This window comes from Haliotis asinina, chromosome 1 (assembly GCF_037392515.1).
Source record: "Haliotis asinina isolate JCU_RB_2024 chromosome 1, JCU_Hal_asi_v2, whole genome shotgun sequence".
Taxonomy (NCBI): Eukaryota; Metazoa; Mollusca; class Gastropoda; order Lepetellida; family Haliotidae; genus Haliotis; species Haliotis asinina.
In genome coordinates, this window is record NC_090280.1 from 21695655 (window position 1) to 21721106 (window position 25452).

A 25452-nucleotide genomic window follows, 5' to 3' on the forward strand; every position below is an offset into this window, starting at 1 on the left:
AAAGGGCCTAAGATGTAATGAAAATGATTTCTCATCAGTTGTGTTATCTGTGTATTTTTCCATTTAGCAATGATTGTATACGGTGTTTAAAGATTTCTAGATAAAAAGAAACCTTCTAAATCAATATTAGTGAACTAAGAAGGAATATGACTTTAAGTAGACACTGTCTTTGGTTATTTCTGAGATTGGAAAATGATTGTTGGTCATCTGCTTTCAGGTTTGGTTTGGAGACTTCATGTTCACAGCTGCATTCCAGTTCTATCATGGCTACAAGATCCCCTCCTTACGAACAATTGAGGATATCATGGGCTTCATAGAGAATCTTCCTTTGGTGGACTCGCCTGAAGCTTTTGGTCTACATGGTAACGCTGACATCACGTAAGTTGTCAAGTGGGCGGTATAGATCAACACTGTATTGTACTAAAAACTTCAGAGAGAGTTGCCAAACTTTAATAGTATAAATAATAGCGGTTCTAAATCAATTCAAATATAAGCCTTATACTTATCAATAACATAGATGTAGGAGAGCTGGATCACACAGTGCGCCGGCTGTGAGCTGGTATCGATCGATAAAGTGACAACCAATTAGAGAAATGGTCCACATATAGTATCAACCCTGTATCATGGCTACAGTAAGTACGTTGAAAAGGCTGGCACGTGGACGTGGTATGCAGGGGTATTCTTGTATGAGGAAGTCTGAGTTACTTTATTAGGGATAAGATATCAAAAACCTCTTACTGTGAAAGATTTGAAAAGGCAAGCACGTGACTGGGGAATACGAGGAAGTCTGAGCTCATTGAATGAGTCAATGAACAAGCCCCTATAGAATTACAATTCATGCCTACTGAGCGTGCTATAGGAAAATATTTGAGAGGTTGGAAGATGGAAGTTCAAAGAAACATTGAGTTTCAAGATATAAAACAATTGTTATTAGATAAAGTGAATGAAGAACTGAATGATTTAAGAGGTATTAAATTTCAACTCAAATTAAAAATGACACTAGAGAAGCAACAGGTGAGTGGGGCAACTGAATACACTATTGTTTACTTCAGAGGTAATCAGGAAGTTACAACACAATCAGATACTTTCAACTCATTTCATTCGAGCTGTGTATGATCAAACAAAATGTGAGGGAAAGAAACACTTTTGTGAAAGGCGTCTTCACAGGTTTTCTAGGGCTAGCCTACTCAATTCACACAGGGATGATTGTTGAGGTGTAGGGGAGACAGCTTACGGGTAGATATGCCGACCAAAAACAACAATATCTTGAAATTTATCAACCACAAAAATCAGATGCCAGTACCATACATTATCTATGCAGACTTCGAAGCTGTCATTAAACCAATCGATACAATGGCCACAAAGCGTGTGGGTTTGGGTGTGTGGTCGTTCATTGTGATGGCCAAACTAACACTCCCGTCATTTATAGAGGCCCAGATGCGGCTGAGAAATTTCTCAAGGCTTTACAACACAAGGAGGAGGGGATCAAGAGAAAATTACGCAACATAACACCAATGCGTATGACCCAAGCAGATTGTGTGGCTCACATCAAAAGCACACATTGTCATGTATGCTGTAAACCTCTGAATGGTGATTCAGTGTGAGACCTCTGTCACTTGACAGGGAAATACAGAGGTGCGGCTCACAATGAGTGTAAAGTAAAGTTGAGAATAAACCCTAAGCTTATTCATATCCCAGTGGTGTTTCACAATTTACGAGAGTATGTTTCACACTTGATTATGAAAGCTATTTCAAAGGTAGAAGGCAACATATCCTGTATTCCAAACAATATGGTGAGGTATATATCCTTTTTGCTAAATGGATTGAGATTCATAGATAGTGTTCAGTTTCTGTTGTTGTCTCTAGACAGTTTGGTCAAGGTAAATAACCCAGACGACTTGGCTATAACTAATCGATACACAGAAGAGAAAACTAGAGCCTTGCTGCTACATAAGGGTATTTACCTGTATGAGTATATGGATGACTGGTCTAAGTTTAATGAGACAGAGTTACCTCCCAATACTGATGAAAACAGGTGTGGAGTTAGAATTATTTACATATTAGGATATGCATCTGTTTGTTGAGAAAGGGTTACGAGGTGGTATTTCTTTAGTATCGAAACGTTATGCTAAAGCTAACAAGTATGTAGAAGGCTGTAACCCTAATAAACCTACAAACCATGTACTATATCTCTATGCTAACAACCTGTACAGCTGTTCTATGAGTCAATATCTACCAACAGGGGGATTGAATGGGTGCCTGAGAGTAATTTTCAATCTGTTGTGGGGGTATCCCCCACTTCTAGTAAGGGTTATATCCTAGTGGTGGACTTAGAGTACCCTGTGGAATTACATCAATCTCATAACAGCTATCCACTCACTCCTGAACGTTTGAAGGTTAATCCCGACTGGATGTCTTGAGTACCAACATAACCTGATGAATGGACCACTAGCAAATGTAGGAAAACTGGTACCGAATTTGATGAATAAAACACTGTATATTATCTATTGCTGGGTATGAAGCTGACTAAAGTACATTGAATACTGAAATTCAATCAAAGCCCATCAGGATGAACACGGACATGCGAAAGCTGGCCACGAACGACTTCAAGAAAAATCTGTACAAACTCATGAACAACTTTGTATTCAGTAAAACGATGGAGAATTTACGAAAACGTGTCAACGTGAAGCTAGTCAGGTTGAGTGAGGAAGACAAGCTCAGGAAACTGATAGCCCAGTGTACAATAGAAGTCCTATATTCGATGATGACTTGGCAGTCATACATATGAAAAAGAGCCATATTAAACTTTATCGACCGGTCTATGTCGGTATGAGCATTCTAGACCTTTCTAAACACCTGATGTATGATTTCTACTATAACGAGCTCAAGGAACAATATGGTGACAGGTGTGATGTGTTGTACACAGATACTCCCTGCTGATGGAAATTCAAACCAAGGATATGAAAAACAATATAAACATGTATGACACCAGCGATTACCCGAGAGACCACCCTATGCACAACCAAGACAATAAGAAAGTCGTATGAAAGATGAATGTGCTGGCACACAAATTACTGAATATGTTGGCTTGAGAGCTAAGATGTATTCTATCAAGAAAGCAGACGATGCTGGAATAAGAAAGGCTAAGGGTGTGAAAAAGAACGTGGTGAAACAACATATCAAACATACCCTCTACAAACAGGCCCTAATTGAGAAAAAAAGGTTCAAACACCAGATGAACATACTCCGTAGTGACGGGCACAAGATATACAGGTTGACTTTGAATAAGACGTCTCTATCACCCATGGATACAAAACGATGGATAGCCGTGGATGGGGTCAATACCTACGCTTACGGTCATTCCTTGATTGGTGGGGTTGTGTGGGACGCCCCTCTAAAGATATTTAAGTAACAGAAATATAATGGAGAAAGTTTACTACAGCCCTCAGGGATATTGGAAAGGGGTAGACGCTATTAAAAAATTAGCTAAAGCCGCACACGTTTTGGAAGAAAAAGCTAAAGCCTGGTTGCAGAAACAAGCTATATGGCAAGTATACTTACCTGCACCGAGATGTATACCCAGGATAAAATTCGGTATTCATATCCCTAATCAAGTTCACCAAGCCGACCTGTTGTTTCTTCCACATGACACAGAGGTAGATAATATATTTACGGTGATAAGAACAATAACCCACGCTGTGGCTTATTTTACCACAAATTTTAGTTTTCCCCATAAGTACCCATTGACAAATATGTGGAGTTGTTCTCATTTTGTGATATATTAAATTGTGTGATTAGTCTAATTGTTTAACGATTAACACTGTCGCCGCTAAACCGAGAAAACAGGAAATTACTCACAGAAAATGCTAGGGCATTCACGAGAGCCCCACCAACCATCATAGGTACCGTGGCCATTATATGTAAATTGCTTTAAAATAGATTTTTCAGGTATAATACCTTGCTTTACCAGAACGTCCTTGGTGGCCATCTCCATACCAATATTCATAGTAAGCATAAAAATATCTTGCACGTCAAAGTCGAGTTTTATAGTCGGTTGTTTTATGATCATTTTAGTCAACCGAGTGTGTCCTACTGCTAACTCGGAAACCACCAATGCGTGGTATGCGTCGTTAGCGAATGTTTTCCCCTCAGACATAATATATTAATGGAAATATATAATTTTAATTATAACGTAATATGAGGGTCAATATTGGGGGTTCCCCCCATACCCCCAGTGTCCGCAGCTGGCTGTGGTGACTTGCTGTTGGCTGTCCGCAGGACGATATATAATGAAACAGCAGCAGTGGCTACTACACCACTTACAGTTACTCACATGTAATTATTATTTTTTATGTGCCTGACTAAGTCATTTTTTCTACCAGCTTCAACTCTTTTTTGATTCTTCTTGGTGACTTGCATCACTGGCTCCACTGGGGTGTCCATCGCCAGGCTGTCCACCACTAAGCTGTTGTCCACCGGGGTGTGGGGTGTACTTACTTGGCTGTCCGCAGGACCTTCCATCTTTTATAATATTATAAGATTAAGACTGATATGCAGCAGAGAGGGTTTGGGTGATCCTGGCACAGTCAGGCCGGAAAGGCTGATCATCAGCTCAGGGCCCTCATCCCTCTACACGCAGCCCAGACAGCGAATGGGACTTCTCCCAGGAAACACTGCCTAGTCAAACCCACCAAGAACTTTCCGTAGAATATGGAGGCTCCCCAACACTGCAGCCTTCTGCATTACCCAGATTATCAGAAGGCCGCTGTGCTCCCAGTGGAGACCCCGGGCACTCTCTTGATCTGCGCCGAGAGATCAGGAGGTACCAAACCAAGGGCACCGAGAATAATAAGGAGCCTGATGACAGTGTACTTGGGGTGCAGACGAGATATTTCAAAGGCAAGGTCTGCAGAATTATCATGCTTTCCCTGAATCTTTCCAATATTATTATTATTGTTTGTTTTATTAAATTTACAATGCTTTGCTGTGATGATCGCTGCCGTCATCGGGGCTAGATATATACCATATTTATGCTATAAAGCACAACTGACATAGCTCAAGGCATTATCAATACACGGGTCCTTCTCTAAGTCCTCCCACAAATAGAGACGACATTCCGGTGGGATCGGTAAAAGGTGTGACGCTATGCCTGTGTAAATCTGGGTAATAGTAGAACCTATGTCTTTTGTCATCTCAGCCCCGAGTTGTGTCTCATACCTAGCGTATAATTTATTGACTTCCTCGTCTGACATTTTCTGAATCTTATCAGCAATCATGTTTTCTCCTAAACATTGTTTTCCTTTACCACAAACGACAAGCGTTATCAGTCTCTTAAGCTGCTTGTTGTCCTTTTTTTCCTCTGCGACTAACATCTGCTCTAGTAATTCATCGCACTCCATGTTATAATATAATACTCTAGTTTTTATTTTTTAAAAAATAATAACCAACAAACACTATACACATAGAGATAAAGGTTAGATTAAACACGACAAGAACTTTAAAAACAGACATTTAACTAAAATTATTAATCTATTACTAAAAATTACTAAAACATTACTAACATTTACTAAAACATTACTAACATTTACTAGGCCATTACTAAAATTACTAAAACATTACTAGGCCGCAGGCTATCGGGGGGATGTCCCATACGTGGTAATCCACTGGCTGGTCGGTTTTCAACAAGAGTTTGGCATGTTTAGTTTCAGCGAGCTGTTTCTTCACCCATTCCGGCTCTGATTTACTCATCATGTCGTTCTCTCTCAAACACTCCTTGAACGAAACCCTGTCCTTGCAGTGAAATAATGCCACCCAGCGAGTCTGCTCCCTCAAATCTTTCAACACCGAGTTGAATTTTTTGTGTCAGCACCCATATTCTGTGATTTGCGTGTCTGCCAGAGAAGGCTAAATACGACAGCATGTCTCTCTTTTTTTGTTATCTCTCTGTTAGCACTACTGTCATCTAGTATGTACAACGTCCGCTTTCGTTTAAATTGGTTGTGAAACAATGTTAAATACTCTTGTAGACATGTACCCGGGTGGACTCTGTGTGTCTTAGTCTGTCATCATCCAAGCTCTTTCCTTGTAAGTCTTGTTCAAGTAGGGCACAAGATAACGATTTTTTCATATACTTCCTTATAATATCCCTCCAACAAATCCAACACGAAAACGGTCTTCCCACAACCCGTCTGCCCGCATGCAATAGCGCAATGTGGATCATGGGGCAGACTTGCAGTCAGCTGTCTGCAGGACCCCCCACTAGTAGATGGCTTGCACGAATCTGCCATTGTCTATATTAAGTTGCACATCCGTCATTACATATAAATATAATTTCAGTTTCCCATGTGATTGAGCCTTCTTCGTTATTTGAATAGTTACCTATGTGACGCCCACTACCGTGTAGGGTATTATCATCTGTCGATCTCATATCCAACCATAATGCATACTTTGATGTTAGCAATCACCAATATTCACCAAGTATAAATCCAGTTCACTGATCATGTTATCGACTATTTAGTTTCTTCATTATTTCATGCCACTGCTGGTATGGTCTCATTCCATAGCTAAATAACTGATTAGGCACTCCCTCTACGTCTACTTTGGAGATTTCTGGATTGTAAAACTTCTCGCTGTCTCTTTTTAATGGATCGTAATCCTTCACGGGCATGATCAATAACCCTTTCATAGATCGCGCTTGCGCAATATCATTCTGTGCCACAGTATCCTATCGTACAGGATGGTCATTTTTCGAGAGTACTGATTTCGAATATGCCTGACAAGATCCGGACTGGTCACCATGTCGAACTCCAACGATATGTTGTCTATCTGGTAACTGCCCTCGTCACCGTAGGGCATACGCACAACTTTGCTGTAATCATTGAACGTGAGTTCGTATTCCAGCCTGTCACCCATTGCGGCCTGGTAAAACAGCGCATGTGAGTTTAGCAATTCAAAATCAAACGGGATACAAAACCTGTTCCCGTACGCTTTGGCGGATGCTTTTTCATTATCCGGTAGTTTGGCCGTCTCTTCTGGTGTGAAGGCGTACCCGATAATTAACGTATTTGATCTTTTGCCAATTCCCTGGTATGCGCCATTGGCACGCTCTCCCTCACTTTTCCACAGATCTGTGTAAGAGGTATACGCAATGCTGTCATCTATGCTAAGCACCTCGTTGCCGCTAATTTTTATGGTAGTCTTCTTGACTATGGCACGACCCACATTATTCACGAGCTCGCATTTGTCATTGCTTGAAGTCAACACAATGTTAAAGGCCAATTGCGCCGTCCATGGCATTATGACATCGTTCTCTCCCAAGTTTTAAATCTAACCAACAGTACTTGGTTCTGGTCTATCTTGTTGGGGTTGTTTGTAATAGTAACCGACTGGCGCATGGCTCTGACGCCTAATGGTTCTCTTAATCTTCGAAAAGGATTTGGCTTTCTACCGTAGGACATTATACATATATTAATATCTAATATAATATAATTTCAAAATATGGACGATATTGAAATGGATGATTTTGGGGCTACTGCTGCTCCCGATGTTGTTGACGATGAAGATACTTTGTTTATTGGTTCACAAGCAAGAGCGACAATGTTAGAAACAGAAGTAGATGATTATTACGATGCATTAAAAAGCGATAGAAACTACGTTGAGACACATGGCCGATACTATTCAAAGTTTACCATAGATGATTATGGCACTCTGCGTCTTAGGAATAACCAGGAGGTTGACCTCTTTCACAGTCGCACTAGAAAACCACTCACCTTGTCAACTCTAGCCACTCGCTGTGGTGCCGAATTTGTACGTGAAAAACTAAACATGCATGATTACGAAGGTGCAAAACCAAAAGGTCTTGCGTACAGCTGACTGCAAGTCCCTCCGAAAGTTGCTCAAGAACTTCAAACCTTACAACCCGTACTTGTGGGGAACAGCCCCACTGACATTACACAGTGTGCTACAGAAGCATCTGACGATCTTGAGAAAGTGTTGTATACTTTAGAGGACGCACCATTGTCAGGGTTTAAATTTCCAGTGAGGGAACTAAACAACGAAATAAGGGAACTGTATGGCCTAGACGAAGCTTTGAAACAAGTACGTGGAGAACTCGTGAACAACATGGCAAAACTGAACAAGCTCGACGATTACATAGCTAGTGAAAAATCCAAACTCACTGAAACGGAAGATATAAAGTGCAATATCACGGAAGAAATTAGTAAATTAGAAGACGAGAGACTCACATGATTGGAAGCCGCTTTCTCGAACCGTGAACAGCTGTGATCCCAGATCAGCAACTTTAGCCAACATTGTTTCATGATCAAGGCATCACTATTGCCAGCATTCTAATTCCATTGGGCTTCATCATATCAACTCTGCTCGTATATCTGTCGGTAGGTTCCCCCAGTGGGGGCACCACATCCCCAAGTGGTGATGACATCAGAGACTGGATAAAAAAACATCTCAAATCGCTCGGGGAAGCCCTGGCTAAACTCACTGGTAAGGCCGCAGAAGCCCTGCCAGGTATCCTAGGAAGTATCATGTCATGGCTGCTCAGCATGCTTGGTAAAACTGCCACACGGCTTGGTCAAAATCTGTGGGCATTCATCATTACAGTGGCTGGGCTGGTGTACGTTGAAGCTAGAAGGGTCATGCAGACGGCTTAGTGGTGGGTTACCCCAACTAGTAGGTGTGGGGGGTTCCCCCACTTAATCAAATAATACAGAAGCCGGCTGCGACACCTCTGACCACCAGTGCTGTTTTGCAATCGATATGCTGCTGGTTGGACGCCATTATAGTAGGGGAGACCTGCCCGGTGGGGGTGAGTCTTGCAGTCGGCTGTACGCTGACTCTGGTGGTGATTGCACTATACCAGTTTCACCCCTGGGGGTGTGGGGGGTTTCCCCCACGTTTACATCAGCATTAACACCCAATTTTTGATTGGCCGTGGCGATGATTATTTCATTGTTGTAGCCAGTTATTTTATTGTTTCTCAGACGCATGTCTCTGGCTTCCGCAAGAGACTGACTGTGAACGATAGGAATTCCTAATCCATGATTCGGCCCAGACAAACGCCAGTCAATATTCGTATCAACACCAAATTTGTTACAAACTCGTTCGTATGCCCGTCTGTCGTATGGATTGTTTATTGCATTCCATGCCTTATCCAGAGGTATTGGTGCACTTATTTGTACACTTATTTCTTTGAGAATACGTCTGATATGGTAGTACACATGAAATGTAAACACAGATTTACTCAGTTCATCAAGTCTAGTATCTGTCAATGTCAAGCCACATTTGGCAAAAAAGACATGAGCATAAACGAATCATAATAAGGCATGCTGATTCACCACCATTTAGCTATCCACAATCAATAAGCCTCAATGGGGTTTATGGTTTTGGGCATTCACTCATACCTACTTCTCTCTCACCCATTTTCCTACATGATAATATAAACCTTATAGGCTTACAATTTACCAATCAAAATATAGATAGCAGTTATTTAAAAAATAATGTATAAACTATATTATAGACAAATCGAAGGGGGCTGTACCCAGCTGTAGATGAAGAAGGAAATATTAAAGGAAGTGCAGACAGATTTTGACTGAAAGAGATATACGAAATAAAACGTCAGCTAGAACATCACTGATACTCTGGCATCACTACATAAAAAATACAATAGAGCTTTAAACTACATAGATGGTGCTGATACCATCCTAATGGCAGCTAGCATGGGATTAGGGGCTGTAGGAGTTGGACTGTTGACAACAGTCGTAGCCGCACTTGTGGTGTTAGGACTTGAATTAGCAGCTATAGTGACAGGAACAGTTGAATTGTAAAGCAAAGAAACACTATGAAATTAGAATACTTGCTGTATCAAAGTTAAACACGATAGAAGATCATGTTCAACCACACTCAGTGACAATAAAATCTCAGAAGAGGAGTTTCGTTTGATCATAGGTGAATTAGAAAAATAAAAAGAAACAAAATGAAAAGTCAAATTAGATCGAAGGTTCATAAAACATATTCTATAAGCAAAGACGAGAAAATAAAGTATATAAAACGAGGGATGCAACTAGCCCAACAGGCATTTATCTCGAAAACCAACGGTATATTAGATACATGTTAAACTGTCTCGCTGAAATCAATATAGTGGAGTCGTGCACACAGCCAACTGCAAGTCACCACACCCCTGTGGACAGCCGACTGCAAGCCTCTGCATCACCATCTTATTATAGAGAGTAGTTGAAATAATTTTTAGACTCACACTATTAGAGATTTATTCACACCTATGTTAATAATGGATCTGTGGCAGGTTGAAAATATATCATTGACTGATGTCGAGCCTCTGACTCAAAGAAGGGTCTTCAAAGCGTTTTTTGTGACTGAATTCATTGTTGATAGTTTACATATATGTTTATCCGGCTACCTAAATGACGACATAAGACATGAATACGACACTGAACCCATAATCGATATAATTACTCTGAATATGATTACTGATAAGGTTCTCAACCGGCGCACTGCGTGACCCAGCTCTCAGTCAGCATCGATGGATTCACATTTAGACATTTGTGTAGTCTAGTGAATACGGCCAGCCCACAGTGGAGGCAACCCCCACAGTGGGCTTGTGTGAAGGAAGACGAGTTGTGTCTTTTTGTTTTGGAGTTTTTTGAAAGGGGGTATAGATCTATGTTATTGGTAAGTATAAGGCTTATATTTAATAGATTTAGAACTGCTATTATTTATACCACCAACTTTACATGTCAAAGGGAATACAAATGTAATTGTTAATCAACATTTCTAGTTATGTTATTTGACATTTATGTCTGGTTCGAGTTGACCAGCCTGGCCTACATTAGAGACAGAAATGGGTATCCAACCCAAGGACAAAAATCAGACTTGAATGAGTATTGTGTTTTAATCAGTTGTACTGCTTTTGTTTTGTGCAGATACCAGACCAACCTGGCCAACTCAGTCCTTGAGACAGTCATGAGTATCCAGCCAAAAGATACAGGAGGTGGAGGAGGAGAGACCAGGGAGAGTGTTGTGTACAAGCAGGCAGAAGACATGTTGGAAAAGTTGCCTCGGGATTATGTTCCTCATGAGGTTTGTTTTGAGTGGATGCTGTAATCAGTGATTAATTCATCATCAATATCAGTTTTGCATTAGATATGGATTTCTTGTTCAGCCTTGTTGTTGGTGTAGATGTCTTCCCATTGCCTCTGTAATTTATATTATTATTAAGTTATTATTCAATCACAATGTTTAGGGTTTTGAGTGATAGTTATTGTGGGTCACATTTCTTATCACAGTAATAGTATTTAAGCGGCACACCTTTTAAGGTAGTGCTTTAGAGCTGCTTCCCTTTAGGCGCTCTCCTGCATATGAGTATGTGTTTTTGACTGTTGGTAAACACAAGGCTGAACAAGAAAGTTCTAAGTTAATGGCGATGAGGTGGCACAGTTCTTGAACATTCAAGAATATATGAATGTATCTATGAGACTCATTGTTGTGTTGACCACTCACATGGAAATACACTCACAGTTATACTGGAGTTGTGTTCGGCCTACCTACATATGTCTGCCTCTTCGTCAACGTTCAACTCACATTCAAGACCGCTTGCTGCGTAACATTTAGTATAACTGTTTCACTGAAAACCAAGACTTTTTTTGACTTGTCAGTGTTTTATTTTGCTGGTTCATAAGGTATTTCTTATACCTTTTGTCACGGCAAATTGTTAACTATAACACCATCCACAACAATATTTATGATGTTTATATATGTACAGTGTGGATATGCTGCATGTTGAGGTAAAGGTGGCAATATCTGATCAACAGTGTGTAATCATCCAAGGTTGCCAAGGTTATATCTCGGGGACTGTCTTTCCTCACACTTTTTTCTTTTGGATTTCTGTATTATGGTAAAATGTCTAAGACTATCATCACTTTGGGCCCTTCTCAAACATGCATCAAGCTGACACTGAAATACTGATCCAGTGTGGCAGTCAACTCAACTCTCTCTGTTCCAGGTAAAAGAGCGTCTAAAAAAGATGGGCTTCCTGACTCCATTAATCATCTTTCTGAGACAAGAAATTGACCGCATGCAGAGAGTCATCACTGAAGTGAGAACCACGCTGACCGATCTCCGGCTGGCTATCGAAGGAACCATCATCATGAGTGAGGTATGTAGAACACCTCTGCCCACTGCATGCTTACTCCCAGAACATTTTAGACAGAGATTTTAACTCAGAAAACCTAACAGATGAATTGGCTTGGATTTTGTTAACAGGGACCCAGATAAGTTACAAAGCATGGAGTATGTTCCCATTATCTTTCTTTCCTACAAACCTAGGGTTTCAGATATTCCTGAACTGATCGTTTTAAGGGTCCTTACTGAAAATAGGAGGACCTTATAAAGTATTGATTTGGTATAAGGACTGAAACATAAAATTTCATGCATATTTTACTGGGACATGATGTTTCTTGTCAAGAATTTGGTAAAAAGAGCTTTTGTGCTTCCCAACATATATTTTGCTATATCTGCCTGTTGTGCCAGATATTTATCGAGAGTTATCTTTAAACATTTCATAACTTATTACACTCTTTTTCTCTTTCTAGTGGTTCATATAAGTAAATGACTTCTAATTTGCATCTGTTCATGTACTAGGTTGCAGGACACTGATATTTATCCATGTCTGTGTTACATAATGTGCGATGTTTGACTTGTATTATTCACATTTTGCATATTTAAGTAGATTTTTTTTTCTATGGGTTTATTAATCCTATTTAAATAACAAACAAGTGATTCCGTCAACTCATTTAGCCCTAATTAGTTTACACTGCCACTACCACACGTAAACGTGTGGAAACCACCTCAGTTCAGAGACATGTCCATGAAAAGTAGGTTAATATCGATTTTCTTTGAAAATATTGAGTTAAAAGGGTAATTTGCTTGTTTGGACACATTGAGATATCTGAAATATCGAGACATTTGTATCAAGTTACAAGAGCTTGAATAATGGTAAATTGTGTAGGATTTTGCTGGGGCCGAGACGTTATATCGAGACATTGATTTATCAGAGTTCCACACAACAGTGTTTCACTATATTTGGTGATTATGCATAGTGTTGTTAGTCTTGTTCATATAAAGCCAGTTGAATAAATTATAATGCTCATTTGTTGACCTTTGTATAAAATATAAAGTTTTGTTAAAACAGCGTGCTGCCCCATGGGTTCACTCAAAACTTGAGATTCCAGAGCTTGAATCTGAAAATACATTTAGCATAGTTTGTGTATGTTAGACCCTCTATTGGACATGTCAGTTTGTCCAACATTCAAGTCAGAATATGACCTCTTTTGAGTGGCCTTGTTAATATTCCTGATGATTGTGGCAACGTCGTGGCATGTATTTTGGCATCACTACTTCAGACTGTACAGTTATTTTCTCTGAATGGAGGACTCCAACAGTTACTTTTGTTTTCGTAAAACAGCTGCAAGGTATTTCACAATGTACTGGCACCTCATCCTGTTCCAAAATATCAAGTGAAGCAGATTTGTATGAAAAAGGTATGCTTGATAATGGCAACCCAACCATTGAGTCTTTGATCTCTCTAGAACCTGCGTGATGCCCTGGACAACATGTTCGATGCACGAGTTCCCAACTTGTGGAGGAAGATCTCATGGCAGTCCTCCACTCTCGGCTTCTGGTTCACAGAGATGCTGGAGAGGAATGACCAGTTCCATCGTTGGGTGTTTGAGGGGAGGCCCGATGTCTTCTGGATGACAGGATTCTTCAATCCCCAGGGTAAGACACACCCATTCAGTACTTCCGCTTTGAAGGGCCATACCATATCTTTATAGCTGCTACCAGTGCAAGATAAAATACACACTTTTTGTGATGACTTATGCTCTTTACAATAGGGATTTCTTTCTATTTATGAAAATTGATTGAATGATGTACACTGTCATTGTAACTCTTTTCAGGAAAGAAATAGATTATATATACATGCTTCAGTTTCTTACTGTCAGTCATTCCAGCCATAAAATCTTTCAACTTACAGTGAGTATTATTATTGTAACAGAATAGTTTGCGTCCAGCACAATCTGTACAGAGTTTGAATTTGAGTTACATTTACAAGTTGACAGACCATGAAGAAAAAGAAAACATGATGAAGATTCACATAACATTTTCTACAAGCAGTACAAGCAGTCAATGTGACAGATTTGGGTGTGGAGTAGGATCATTATGACTAAGTGACAGTACAGACACATTTATTGTCTTCTTTAAGAAAGACAATGCCAGGCTCACAATTCACTGCTCAACACAAGCAGCACTGCATCCTTAATATGCTATAACCAGCAATAAACCCAGATTTCCATGGTAACACCCTCCTCCAAACACTGACTGCAGCGTGAAACAGGAAACAACCAAGCTCTCACTCTGGCTGCAGTTACATTTATGCATATGATACATGTTACAAATAAAAACAATAACCTGCATTTTCTCTAATATCATGCACAGGTTTCTTGACTGCAATGCGACAGGAGGTAACCCGCGCTCACAAAGGTTGGGCCCTGGATTCTGTCACTCTGCATAATGATGTGATGAAGACCTCTAAAGAAGATATAACATCACCCCCTGCTGTGAGTAGAAATAATGAAATGGCAACTTCACATCCTTTAGCATGATCAAAGCATTCTCCTACTTATTATAATCTTAGTTTTACCATTCGTCTCTACTAAGTGTGTTTCTAGGGCACTGCAGACTTGTCACTCAATCATGTATTCTGGTCTTGAATGTTGTTAGCTGTATGCAGCGGCTGCTCTCTGTAACCTTGCTGACTCTCACCTACTTTTGAATTTACTGTAAGCCCACTTTCATTACCTTGTCTTTTTAGGAGGGTGTATATGTGTTTGGGCTGTATCTGGATGGAGCTGGATGGGACAGGAAGAACTGTCGTCTATGTGAGTCAACTGCCAAGGTGCTGTTCACTTCACTGCCTGTGGTACACATGTTTGCTATCAATTCTACAGCTCCCAAGGACCCAAGACTCTACCAGTGTCCAATCTACAAGAAACCACACAGAACAGATCTCACATACATAACCTTCATAGTTCTCAAAACTTCACAGAGTCCAGATCACTGGATTCTTCGGGGTGTGGCTGCACTTTGTGACATAAAGTAAAGTGTCAGATCCACAGATGTCACATTGACTGTCACAAACTTTGGCAACCATATGTTCAAGATATAGAGCAATGTATGTCTTATTCTCCGTGTGGCATTCCTATTCCGTATTGATGAAGGATTAACTGATTGTACAAAAACTTGCAATAAGAGTATTCTCAAAACTTATTTAACTGTTGTAGATATACTGTGATGATATTCACTTGATAACGTTTAAGACTTTAACTGTTGGATATTGTTCTTTTCTGCTGTTGGATATTATTTTGTTAAGGATATATTTATATATTTAAGAGTATGTTATTGTTCTCATTGTTAATGTTTTGTTTTCCGTTTTACATGAGAATAAATTTGCTTCAATGAAACTGATTTCTTGAGTGTGAAAAAATATTTTGGGAGCTATTCATGTGTTCTGTGTTGTATAAAATGTTAATTTCAGGATACCTGCGCATGCAATTTTGGGGTTACTGCCTAGCAAGAAGTCCACGAACAAAACAGGCCAGTCTGTTGCGGATAAAGCAGAGAAATGAAGAATCCAAACACATACAGTCATATATATAGCAGGGTCAACGTTAGGCATTTACTGCCAACATCGCTGGGTGTGATGATGTTTATTTCTGAGATAGATGTGTGATTAACGACACCCTGTAACAATAAATAAAATAATATAACATAATCACATGTAATTCGTGCAAGATACATATGATATACATATAATTCCACACACAGGTTGCATACATATGGATGATTACCAAGCCTAGTATGGTAACTCAAAGCATGAATAATATTACACATACAGAATATTGGAAATATGTACGTCAATACGCATTACGCAATGATGATATATACATACAATGCAACACACACAGGATAGGCAACAATAAACAATTGCACATTAGTCATAATAACAGCATAAAAACGATTCATTGTCACACTACGGTATCAACACAATTCATGTCCATTAAATAAGCATATGCACATACTTATACCCTGTGACAAAGGTATGTCACAATTCTGCCAAAGCAACAGTCTTAGGGACAGGGACGAAACTGCTGTAAATAATATTTTACTCTTGGAGTCAACATAGTTGAACCATAGTAACTTTTATCAAAAAATTCTCTCATCTCAAACACAAAGTAAAGGGATAGTGATGATAAAAATATGTTACTGATACTTATGGTTATGGCTTAGGTTTGTTTTAACATTATTACATATAGCACACTCAATACCTATTTAAATGATAGTACATAGATACACGTTTTTAACATAAATGTACTGCAATACTTAAATGCAATGAAATAAATACTAACTTTGATGTTGCCATGATGTTACACTTTGCGACGGTCGTTATAGTCTTTGCATGGCGAAGAGTTCGTTAAGAATGAGTGAACTGGCGCATGAAGTAGTGAGACCAATCGCCTGTGAAGCCTCAAGCCTCGGAAGGCAATTAGCAGATGTGGCCAAGCTGTAAAGCTTAACCCTGAAAATGCCTAATAATAACATGGCTAAAAGTTAGAGAGTGAAGTGATTTCGGCCTTGTCGCAAGACACAAAACATTGACATAACCTCTATTTCATGATCTATTCATAGAAAGCAAGCACAGAATGACTGTTTGGAGTACTTCCTGGTAAATGTTCCATGTGTATCGTTCAATCGTGACATTACTACTAGTCTACCTCTGAGCTTGTAGCGTGAATTATAGCATCAAGAACTTTCATGGCGTCTTTTTCCAAGTCATTGATCATTTTAATCAGCATGTAGAAGGCTGTGGCAAAATTTGCGCTTCCACCGATAAGAGCATTTACAAAAGGCACAAAACGACTCATTTCTATGGGGATGCGCTTGACAGCTTCCTCCCCTGCCTGAGATTTGATCGTATTCATCAAAAATGTTTTGACCGTTTGACGGGAAGCCATGATGGCAGACCCGTCTTTCAGGGCATCTTTGTAGTAGTCTACCGTTGTATTCGTTCTGGAAGAAAGTTTCTGTAATGAATCATCGTCCAATCCATACTGCTCCAAGTAGAAAGTGACTTCGTTAGCCAGAAGGGCAATATCTAGCGATAAACTGATAGCGCCTCCTAGAAGAGGAATTGGTATAAGTGAGGTACATGCTCCTTGTATTCCAGATGTCAGTGCCACCATTGTTGCCCTCCTCTTTAGTGCCCTCGTCTTATGCCTAATTACTCCTTTTGTGAGTGGAGACAGTGACAGCACAAGTGCATTCCTCTTCAGTTCAGGTAGGGAAACTAGGATGTCTTCCATTAGCTTTGTGTAGTCCCACTTATGCTTGTCATAGCAGTCGATACAGTAGACCGCTCTTTGTGCCAACTGCCCTGCTTTAAAGTTGTCATAGCAGTTGTTCTTGATTCGTTCCAGAACCCTACCTTCTGAAAAATTGTGTTCGCTGTCTTCGGCATTCTCCATTGCATCATCAATCTTTGTCCTGATAAAGAAGTAATCTTTTTTCAAAGACTCTATTTCCCGTGCTAACCAGATGTCTTTTGATGTGAATCTGTCATCCGACAGCAGGAGGAAGAAGTCGTATTTTGAGTATCCAACCCGTTCAAGGTATGACTTGTCTTGGGGAAACTTAGGTGTTCCGACACCAGGTAGATCCCAAAACACCAGCTTTTCATTGTAGGGATGGCGATACACAGTTGGTTCCTGTGTCGTGTCCCCTGTCCCCACAGCCGCACTTCCTTCATCATCTGCTGTCAGACCACGGACGCTGTTGATGAAGGTTGATTTTCCCACGCCGGACTCACCAACAACAGCTACAGACAATGGGATATTTCTCCAGGCCCTCATTTTTTCTTGAACTTTTCCTGGTAAGTCACTCAACCCATGTTCATCAACGTGGCGGCGGATTTCGTCAACCTCTTCTTGGCTTATGTCTTCGAACTTGTCCATCTGTAAACATGCTGACTCTTGTCACTGACACAAAAATATTTTCACGATACATAAAACGAAATAGGCTTGCTTTGTGTGTGTTTTCTTCTAACTTTATTATATGATACAAAATTGAAATTCCTATTCCCTCACACCCCTTTCTCAGCATTTTTGTGTGTTGTCTTTTAAGAAATTGATTGAAACTTATAGAGAAAGAACAATGAGCACTCCCAAGTCCAGTTGCTAGATGTATAGTTGGCACTACCTTCAATCACCATTAAAATTCAGACTTTAGAGTGAGTGAGTGAGTTAATATTTAGCGTCACATCGGCAATATTTCAGCCATATCGTGACGAGAACATTTTGATACTGAAATGAAATTATATTATAAAAACCTCTTGTCAAAGGATAGTTAAACAACTAGAATATCACAGTTACAATTAAAGGTAGTGTGGAAAGTTAAAACAAATATCACTATTTGGACATTACAATATAAAATACGTTCTGTAGATCGGCAACAACTGAAGGTAGATCATCACACGAGAGACCATGGGGACTTACAGTACCTTTGCTACCTGCGTGGACCCCAAATGGATTTACACCATCTATTGGCGATTATACTGGAATTTAGCCATTATTAAAAACAAATATACTACGATTAAAAGGTTGGTCGTACCAAATTTACATAGACTGGTTTGGGACTTACGTACTCTCTCAGAAGGACAATAAGTTTACAATGCTTCAACCCCTCAAACCCTTCCCGCAGCATCAGTATCAGGTACTAAATATTTTATGTTCTTTGATGCTTATCACAAACTGCATCGTTTCGCTGTCATTTTTTATTGAAAACTGCAGAAATCCGTTATTTGATGAAAACGGCGTAAACAGCATGCATCTGCGCCAGTATTGATCCGATAGCTTCCGTGTTTGGTATTTGACTTCATGAGATGCCTATCATTTTTATGTGGGAGTAAAATGTGATATATCCAGCCGTTTATCCGCCATCTTTGATTTAAAATGTGTCATTTGTGGGTTGCCATGGGAAGAAAAGTTGAACTACGAGTGAAAATTACTCTATCAGTTGGAACAGTCGTTCAGGAGAAAATGTGAAACGATTTGTTTTTGCAGACAACTTTTCGCAAAGACTGACCATCACTTATGATACATTATATATAACTAGGTCTGGACAAAGCAGAAACACCATTTCCCTATAACCTAGTCTGTTACAGTGGCGTCTGAGCTCGCCGGAAAAAGTTTTATATTACCATCTCCCTGTTGCATTGGTGAAATTGACAATTAAAATAGTTTGGGTCTGCTATTAGTCCAAGGGTCAAAACCCTGCAAACTGCTGAAATAACCAACCGTTATTAGAGATTCATGTCATACGATTTCAGTTACTGGATTGTCAAGTTAATTAAGTTCTTGGCTGTTAAAGCCAAACAGGATCATGGAGCCCAACATGGATGCTTGTAACTATATTTTACATGGTAACACTCTTCTCAGTTTGTTCAGTTTGACCTGATGAAGTGAATACTAATGCACTGCTTGACCGCGTCACAACTGGTTGGGTTAATTATTGTGAGGTGTCAGCTGATTGTCAACATGCGCGAACAGCCGAGACAAGGTCGCCGTATAACATTCTCTGTCCTGCTGTATGTGTCAACAGCCCTAACGCCTCACGCATATGTAAAGACGCACAGGTCAAGCTGAGCAAGCTGCACAACCGAGATCTAGACTTATTATGCAAGTGAGTGAATCGCTTCTCGCATACCAAAGTATTGTAATAAGTTTGTCAGTTATTAAACTCCACACTGGGCGATATTCGAGACGGATCGTAATAGGTGTTAACTTTGGTATGTCAACTCCCATATAGTACGTTACAATAACGTCAATTGTGTTATCAGCCATAAACTTATCCCTACAATAGAGCAAGTGAGTATGGCTTTAAGCCACTTTTAACAATATTCCAGGAGCGTTTCGGCGTTGGATATTATTAGTCGGATGTACGTTTATATTTATTTCCGTTTTCGAAATTTAGTCTAATGAATGGCTCCACACAATCCTTTTAATTATCTAAAAATGTATGAAAATTTGGTGTAAACAAACAGCGAGGTGTAGGACACGTGTGTTACCATTTTTGGGAGGGAATCCCTTCGCGTCACGTGATTCAAAATGGCACCGCTCATATGCAATCGATCGACTGAGATGTTTGATGGCTTGCAAATATTTAATTTTTAATATTTTGATAACGAAACTAGGGCGCACATGTAGGTATAAGTACAAAGAAGCCATTCATATCAGTTTTTCGTGCGCAATAGTCGTAACGAGTGCGCGAAAGTGCGACAAAGGATTTCCACCATTGCGGCCTATGGAGGTGCGGCATAGCGTTCATGTAGTGAACGCTATGCATCTTAGCTACTTGAACAGGCCCCCCTAAGTAATTGAAGGAATTACAGCAAATTTGAAGGAATTGCATCTCAAATGTAAACAAACGCAGCCCACTCGCGAAACAATCGCAGCGATATCGGTAGTTTAGCGGTAATAACAGAAACACATCGGCCCTATCGGAAGCAATGTCGGTAATACTGGAAACACGATCGGCCATCTTCGGAGATTTTTCGGTCGCGAGCGGAAACTCACGCAGCAAAACATGGCGTCGTTGGAACAAGTCTCGGTGAGATTTGTTTTTAGTTCCTACTATTACATTTTTACACTTATCCATCTTTGACCACCCGTGTTGAATGCGTTTAGGTATGAGGTGTTGTCGGGGCAATAACTTATGTTTTTAGGAAAAGATTGTCAGAAGAAGAGTGTCACAAGTCATGCCCCTGGAGATTGTTTACATCTGAACATCGAAGTCGTGCCGATGATTACGAACATCATGAACGTGCGCCATGAAGAAGTTTATGAGCCATAATTTGTCTTGCTATGAAGTGCAACTGACAAATTTAAACACATTTTTTTTAAAAAAATGATGTTATATCTGGCGCACGTTCGTAATCATCGGCACGACTTCGATGTTCAGATGTAAACAAACTGCAGGGGCATGACTTGTGACACTCTCCTAGAGTGACTATCTTTTCCTAAAAACATAAATTATTGCTCCGACAACACCTCATTCCTAAACGGGGAGTAGTGCACTTTCCCGGGCGCGCTTTTTCCGATTTTTTTCGCTGTGCTGGCGGGGCTCGAACGCTCTCAGCAGGGGTCGTGGGTTTCTAATTAGACTAATTAGCGGACACGCTACCTCGGGACCACCGGTGCGATCACAGTTTGTTAGTGCTCGTTTAACGGGTCATTACCCCACTATGAAAACAAGCTATTATGGTTTGTTTTCATTTACTGCGCATGCGCAGAGCTAGGCCCCGCCTACCCATTCATCAAAGCGAGAAGCCACACCTAGGCATTGTTTTCAAGATGTTGTGCAGCCAATCCAGCGAAGCTATGATATATGATGACGTTTATCGTTTGACTTTCGATTCGTGGATGGATATAATCGCATCTAAGGTTTGCCAACCCTAACCTTTACTCACTAACCCTAAGGATCTAGAAGGGGGGGTCCCTAACCCTAAAGATCTAGAAGGGGGGTCCCTAACCCTAAGGACCTAGAAGGGGGGATCCCTAAACCTAAGGATCTAGAAGGGGGGTGTCCCTAACCCTAAGGATCTAGAAGCGGGGGACCCTAACCCTAAGGATCTAGAAGCGGGGGTCCCTAACCCTAAGGATCTAGAAGGGGGGTCCCTAACCCTAAGGATCTAGAAGGGGGGTCCCTAACCCTAAGGATACATCAGCGCGGTAAAGTGAGACAGTTCAGTAGCTCTACAGCGCGCTATAGCGCGCTCATTAGCGAACGCTCAGCAGTCCCGGGTCGCGCGCCCGGTAAACTGCACTCTAAGTAGTGCACTTTACCGGGCGCGCTTTTTCCGATTTTTTTCGCATTCAACACGGGTGGTCAAAGATGGATAAGTATAAAATTGTAATAGTAGGAACTAAAAACAAATCTCACCGAGACGGGTGCTTGTTCCAACGACGCCATGTTTTGCTGCGTGAGTTTCCGCTCGCGACCGAAAAATCTCCGGAGATGGCCGATCGTGTTTCCAGTATAACCGACATTGCTTCCGATAGGGCCGATGTATTTCTGTTATTATCGCTAAATTACCGATATCGCTGCAATTGTTTCGCGAGTGGGCTGCGTTTGTTTACATTTGAGATGCAATTCCTTCAAATTTGCTGTAATTCCTTCAATTACTTAGGGGGACTGTTGAAGATTGGTGTGATATTGCGACATTTAGACTTACATGATGCAGGCCCGATACGGCTCATTGGTCTGTCTAATAAACACGGTAATATATAGTCTCAATAGCCTATTTATGATGTTTGAATCGGATGAGTGTCAAAACATGTTTCCTTACCTGTCAGTGCTCAAGCTGTGCGCAGTAAGTTAATGCAGTGCACGGTATATATAGCTCTCACACAATGGATTTTCCGAGAATTGATCCAGGGTTTTTCCCATGCGTTCTTTCGCTTTCGGAGAATAATTTATTGGACGACTTATTCCCAGTGACCAACGGAGGGCGGATATAGCTTTTCGAGATAGGGAGTTTGCACAGTTCGACCGAGACCAAAGGGATCCGCCTATGATTTAATAAACTTTCCTGAGTGCGCACCACACCAAAAAAACGCGCCTGAACACACAAGATCCGTCCATGTAAAAGGCTATAAGGTTATATCACATATCTAATATATAACTTTAGAGTTAAAAAGTAACTGTATTTCATCAAGTACATGCTCCGATTAGAAACATAGTGACAGTGCTATAGTAATGACTTTTTTTTACAAAAAGATTGAAACTGTATTGGTGTTGTCTATTTACTGTACAAAAGGACAGAAATCTAAATGAGTTAACAGTAGAGGACGTAACGTGTACGCGAGACGGTCTCCCGTTACGCGTACAAGTGACTACCTGAGAGGGGGTCACTCATACGCGTGACTCCCTGATCACAGAGAGAGAAATTCTGCATGTCACACAAAAACATGTCTAAAATTGTTATTTGTGAAAGTAATTAAACAAAATTTGCTACAGTCATTGACAGATGGTCAAGTTATTGGATGACGTGAATGAAAACATAAAAAGAGGAAATTAAATTGTCAAAAAATGACAAAAATGTGCAAAATTTGAGCAAAAATTGGCGATATTCAACAGCGAATTTCACCTATGTGCATAATTTTCAGAAACTTACATTTAGTATTTTCTGAAAGCTCATTTATCGTAGATTCATAATATATATGCAGCTTTCGATGCACACCAACGCACACCTGTTTGTTATTGTGTTGAAACGTGTTTACTTTTTTCGAAACCGCGCGAATCGTCTCGCGTAGAAGTGACCGGGTTAGCGTGTCATTAATGGGAGGTAACTGATGCCTGACTAAATTGCCCAGTCAAAACATCCGTCTTGAGTCTGAGACTGTGTGAAGCGTGCGTAATGTACATGGCGATATTTCTTGCGTTACATCAAAGGGGTATAATAAATTTAAACAAAATCACGAATAACATTTTTTTCATACGGACTACTCTTTTGTTGGAAGTATAATCGTTGGAAAACACGATTAAGAGTGGGGGTCACTTCTACCGATGTAAAAACAGTTTTACGTTTTATGTTAGCTGCCATACCAGTAGATATTAGACTTCAGACGACAATTTTCACCTATGTGTACACTTCACACAAACATGATTTTCATATTTTCTGAAAGCTTATTCAACGCAGATTTACCTCGTACATGTACTTGTTCGTGTACATTAACGCACATAGGTGTATCATCGTGTTGAAACAAACCTACCTTCCTCCCACCGCTCGTCACAGACACGCACAGCGTCCTCACAATATAGTTACGCGTTCGAGAGACGCTTCCCAGAAGCACGAACAAAGGTAGTCAGCTTTTGACGGCAATTTTCACCTATGTGCACATTTCACACAAACATGATCTTTATATTTTCTGAAAGCTTATTCCATGCAGATTTACCTCGTGTAAGTACTTGTTCGTGTACACGAATGCACATAGGTGTACACTCGCGATGAAACACATCTACTTTCCACCCACCGCTCGTCACAGACACACAAACGGCCTCACAATTTCGTTACGCGTACGAGAGACGCTACCCAGAAGCACGAACAAAAGTAGTCAGTTTTTGACGGCAATTTTCACCTATGTGCACATTTCACACAAACATGATCTTTATATTTTCTGAAAGCTTGTTCCATGCAGATTTACCTCGTATAAGTACTTGTTCGTGTACATGAATGCACATAGGTGTACAATCGCGATGAAACACACTTTCCACCCACCGCTCGTCACAGACACACACAGCGTCCTCACAATTTCGTTATGCGTACGAGAGACGCTTCCCAGAAGCACGAACAAAAGTAGTCAGCCTTTGACGACAATTTTCACCTATGTGTACACTTCACATAAACATGATTTTCATATTTTCTGAAAGATTATTCAACGCAGATTTACCTCGTACATGTACTTGTTCGTGTACATTAACGCACATAGGTGTATCATCGTGTTAAAACAAACCTACCTTCCTCCCACCGCTCGTCACAGACACACACAGCGCGTACGAGAGACGCTTCCCAGAAGCACGAACAAAAGTAGTCAGCTTTTGACGACAATTTTCACCTATGTGCACACTTCACACAAACATGATGTTTATATTTTCTGAATGTGTGTTCCATGCAGATTTACCTCGTATAAGTACTTGTTCATGTACACGAATGCACATAGGTGTACAATCGCGATGAAACACATCTACTTTCCACCCACCGCTCGTCACAGACACACACAGCGTCCTCACAATTTCGTTACGCGTACGAGAGACGCTTCCCAGAAGCACGAACAAAAGTAGTCAGCCTTTAACGGCAATTTTCACCTATGTGCACATTTCACACAAACATGATCTTTATATTTTCCGAAAGCTTATTCCATGTAGATTTATCTCGTATAAGTACTTGTTCGTGTACACGAATGCACATAGGTGTACAATCACAATGAAACACATCTACTTTCCAGCCACCGCTCGTCACAGACACACAGCCTCACAATTTCGTTACGCGTACGAGAGACGCTACCCAGAAGCACGAACAAAAGTAGTCAGTTTTTGACGGCAATTTTCACCTATGTGCACATTTCACACAAACATGATCTTTATATTTTCTGAAAGCTTGTTCCATGCAGATTTACCTCGTATAAGTACTTGTTCGTGTACACGAATGCACATAGGTGTACACTCGCGATGAAACACATCTACTTTCCACCCACCGCTCGTCACAGACACACAAACGGCCTCACAATTTCGTTACGCGTACGAGAGACGCTA

The 25452-nt window shown here is 40.5% G+C and overlaps 2 protein-coding genes across 2 annotated transcripts in view; one reads left to right on the top strand and one right to left on the bottom strand.

The window, feature by feature from the left end:
* LOC137288676 (dynein axonemal heavy chain 8-like) overlaps positions 1 to 15549 on the top strand; it is a 107962-nt gene extending 92413 nt beyond the window's left edge. Inside the window, exons 84-89 of the mRNA XM_067820804.1 lie at positions 218 to 378; positions 10953 to 11109; positions 12032 to 12184; positions 13617 to 13806; positions 14524 to 14645; positions 14900 to 15549. Coding sequence (XP_067676905.1) covers positions 218 to 378; positions 10953 to 11109; positions 12032 to 12184; positions 13617 to 13806; positions 14524 to 14645; positions 14900 to 15187 — 1071 coding nt within the window. The 3' untranslated portion in view covers positions 15188 to 15549. The remainder of the gene's footprint in view (positions 1 to 217; positions 379 to 10952; positions 11110 to 12031; positions 12185 to 13616; positions 13807 to 14523; positions 14646 to 14899) is intronic.
* Positions 15071 to 22559, bottom strand: LOC137288692 (interferon-inducible GTPase 5-like). Its single transcript, XM_067820805.1, has 2 exons — positions 22487 to 22559; positions 15071 to 18095 (listed from the first exon to the last, which is right to left on the bottom strand). The coding sequence occupies exon 2, from the start codon at positions 18093 to 18095 to the stop codon at positions 16851 to 16853; it is 1245 nt and encodes a 414-aa protein (XP_067676906.1). The 5' UTR covers positions 22487 to 22559; the 3' UTR covers positions 15071 to 16850.
* Positions 22560 to 25452: the final 2893 nt, after the last annotated feature.